Source organism: Rhincodon typus, chromosome 10 (assembly GCF_021869965.1).
Source record: "Rhincodon typus isolate 14 chromosome 10, sRhiTyp1.1, whole genome shotgun sequence".
NCBI classification, from domain to species: domain Eukaryota; kingdom Metazoa; phylum Chordata; class Chondrichthyes; order Orectolobiformes; family Rhincodontidae; genus Rhincodon; species Rhincodon typus.
Window position 1 is genome coordinate 35,529,850 of NC_063341.1, and position 3,087 is coordinate 35,532,936.

General features: G+C 41.3%; 1 protein-coding gene across 1 annotated transcript in view; it reads left to right on the forward strand.

The window, feature by feature from the left end:
• The window catches only part of magoh (mago homolog, exon junction complex subunit), a 9,146-nt gene that overhangs the window by 4,144 nt on the left and 1,915 nt on the right, over positions 1-3,087 (forward strand). Inside the window, exon 4 of the mRNA XM_048601819.1 lies at positions 173-255. Coding sequence (XP_048457776.1) covers positions 173-255 — 83 coding nt within the window. The remainder of the gene's footprint in view (positions 1-172; positions 256-3,087) is intronic.

A 3,087-nucleotide genomic window follows, 5' to 3' on the forward strand; every position in this document is an offset into this window, starting at 1 on the left:
TATTGAATGATTAATCGTGATGGATGCAACACAATTTTTTCCAAAAAACCTGCAATTAATCATGAGTTGGCAGTACGCTGTGTTTTAAGAAACGTGTATTTTGTGCTGTGTACTTGATTGTGAAACCTCCTTACATATGCAAATAATCGCTTTCATATTTTGTTTATAACAGGAGCTGGAAATTGTAATAGGAGATGAACACATCTCATTTACAACATCTAAGATTGGGTCTCTAATTGATGTAAATCAATCCAAGTAAGTATAACTTTGATAAATGTGGAAAATCTACAGTGAAAACTCAGCTGTGGAAGTGCACAGATGTGAGGAAGGAGTAGGAGTGGGTCATTTGGCCCCTCAGGGCCACCTCTGATGTTTAATAAGATCATGGCTGATCTCATAACGACCTGGTGGCTCAGTGGTTAGCACTGCTGCCCCGCAGCAGCCTTGAGGGTGACTGTGTGGCGTTAGCACATTCTCCCTGTGTCTGCAAGTGTGACCACTGGGTGCTCTTGTTCCCTCCCATGGGCCAAAGATGTACAGGTTTCGTGGATTGGACATGAAGAATTACTGTGTAGTGTCTAGGGATCTGTAGGCTAGGTAGATTAGCTATGGAAAATGCAGGGTTATGAAGATAAGGTAGGGCTTGAGTCTGCATGGGATGCTCTTCGAAGGGTTGGTGCAGACCCTTTTTCCACATTGTAGGGGTTCAATGATTCCATGGTCCTGTGATTCATATCTCACGTGAATGCCTACCCGTGGCAACCTTTCAACCCCTTGCTTATCAAGGATCCATTTGCCCTGCTTCACCATTTTCAAAATCTCTGCTTCCACTGCCTTTTGAGGAAGTGTTCCAAGAACATTTGACCCTCTGCAGGCAAAAAGATTCTCCTTATCTCTGAGAGGGGCAACACCTTATTTTAAGCAGTGACTCCTAGTTCTAAACTCTCCAGTAAAGAGAATCGTCTTTTCCTAACTGTCCTGTCAAGAGCCCTCGATCTTCTGTTTCAATTGAGTCACTAGATATTCTTCTAAACTCTGATGAATACAAGCCGAGCTTCCCCAGTGTCTGCTCATAAGAGAGCCTGCCCATTCCAGGTATTTGTTGTGTAAGCCTTCTCCAAACTGCTTCTGGTGAATTCACACGCTACCTTGAATACCAAGACTGGTACTGTACCTCATATTCCAGATGTGGTCTCATCAACATTATGTATACCTGAAGCATAACCATTCTACTTTTGTACTCACTTTCCCTTCTATGTCATCAATTTCCTGTTTGCTATCCAATCTTCTGTCCATGCCAATATGTTACCTTCTCCACCATGAGATTTTATTATTTTACAATAATCTTTAATGATGCACCTTATCAAAAACTTTCTCGAATCTAAGTGCAGTACATGTTACTTCTCCAGGAACTACCGTAGATTAGTTAAATGCATGAGTATTAGTATTTGAAATGGGCTGCTGGAGATAGTGGTTGAGGCAGGTACAATAGCACCATTTAAAAAAACATTTGGATAGGTACATGGATGAGAGGGTTTGGAGGGATATAGACCAAATGCGGGCAGTTGGAACTAGCTGAGTAAGCACCATGGTCAGCATGGACCAGTTTGAGCCAAAGGGCCTGTTTCCATGCTGTGTTGCTCTATGACTGTGTGATTTCCCCTTTCACAAAACCAAATGTCATCCAGAGCTTGATATAATATTCAGTTGAGGTTTATGATCCCAGCTGATATTAAAATTGTTCAAGTCATTTCCAGAATGAAATCAGGTTTTATAAAACATACTTTTTTTCTTTATTTTAATGTGGCAGTCTTTCACTAAAACCTAAACACAAGGCTGTAGATTTAGTTTTAATGTAAAACAAGTTCAGTACACGAGAAATTTTTTTAAAAGCTGCCTTCACATAACATGGATCAATATAAACTTGAAAGATTTCAAAACACTTTGTAAAATATGGTCACATCTGCTCCTCAACACCATTAATTTCCAGTTAGGTAGAACATTTCCTTTCCTGATCCAAACTGCCTTTGCTTCCTCAGTTCCGATCTGAGCTGTCTTGACTCGTGTATCTGAGATCTTTAGGCTGAAGTAACTTGCCCTCCTAACTACTCTGAACAAACTTATCCTAGGGGAGACTATTCTTGCATCATAACTCTCAGATTCAGGATTGTGATGGACAAGCGTGGGCCTACATTCAAAGTTTAAACTGGGGGAAGGGTGATTTTAATAAGATCAGATACAATTTGGCCAGAGTGGACCGGGAGCCAGTATATTTATGTAAATCTGTGTCACAGCAGTGAGACACCTTGAAGAAGGAAGGAAATGGGATTAGAATAGTTATGTGGTTATTTTTGACTTATGCATATTCAAAGGGCCTTCTCCTATCGTGTAGACCTCTGACTGTCTGGCCTCAGTAAGGTCTCTTTTAAAATGAGTTCAGGAATTATTAGTTAATTATAAGGGTGGAACGGTGGATCAGTGGTTAGCACTGCTGCCTCACAGCGCCAGGAACCCGGGTTCGATTCCACCCTCTGGTGACCGTCTGTGTGGAGTTTGCACATTCTGTCTGTGTCTGTGTGGGTTTCCTCTGGGTGCTCTGGTTTCCTCCTGCAATCCAAAGATGTGCAGGCTCGGTGGATTGTCCGTGCTAAATTGCCCGTAGTGTTCAGGGATGTGAGATTGGGGGATGGGTCAGTGTGGACTTGTTGGGCCGAAGGGCCTGTTTCCACACTGTAGTGATTCTGTGATCTATTTTAAATAGTTGCTCATTCTAGCTTCTGCTCAGCTGATGGTTTAAAAGAATTTTTTTCTTCTGTCACTGAACTCCTGCAATATAAATAAACTTACAGTAACTCTCCAAAACGACTTTAGATATCTGCTGTCTGACATACTGGATTAAAAGTCATGATTCTAAAATACTGATTTAGATAATTATAGTCATAGAAATATACAGCACGGAAATAGACCCTTCAATCCAACTTGTCCATGCCAACCAGATGTCCTAAATAAATATAGTCCTATTTGCCAGCATTTAGCCCCTCTCAACCCTTCCTATTCATAGACCTCTCAACCCTTCCTATTCATAGA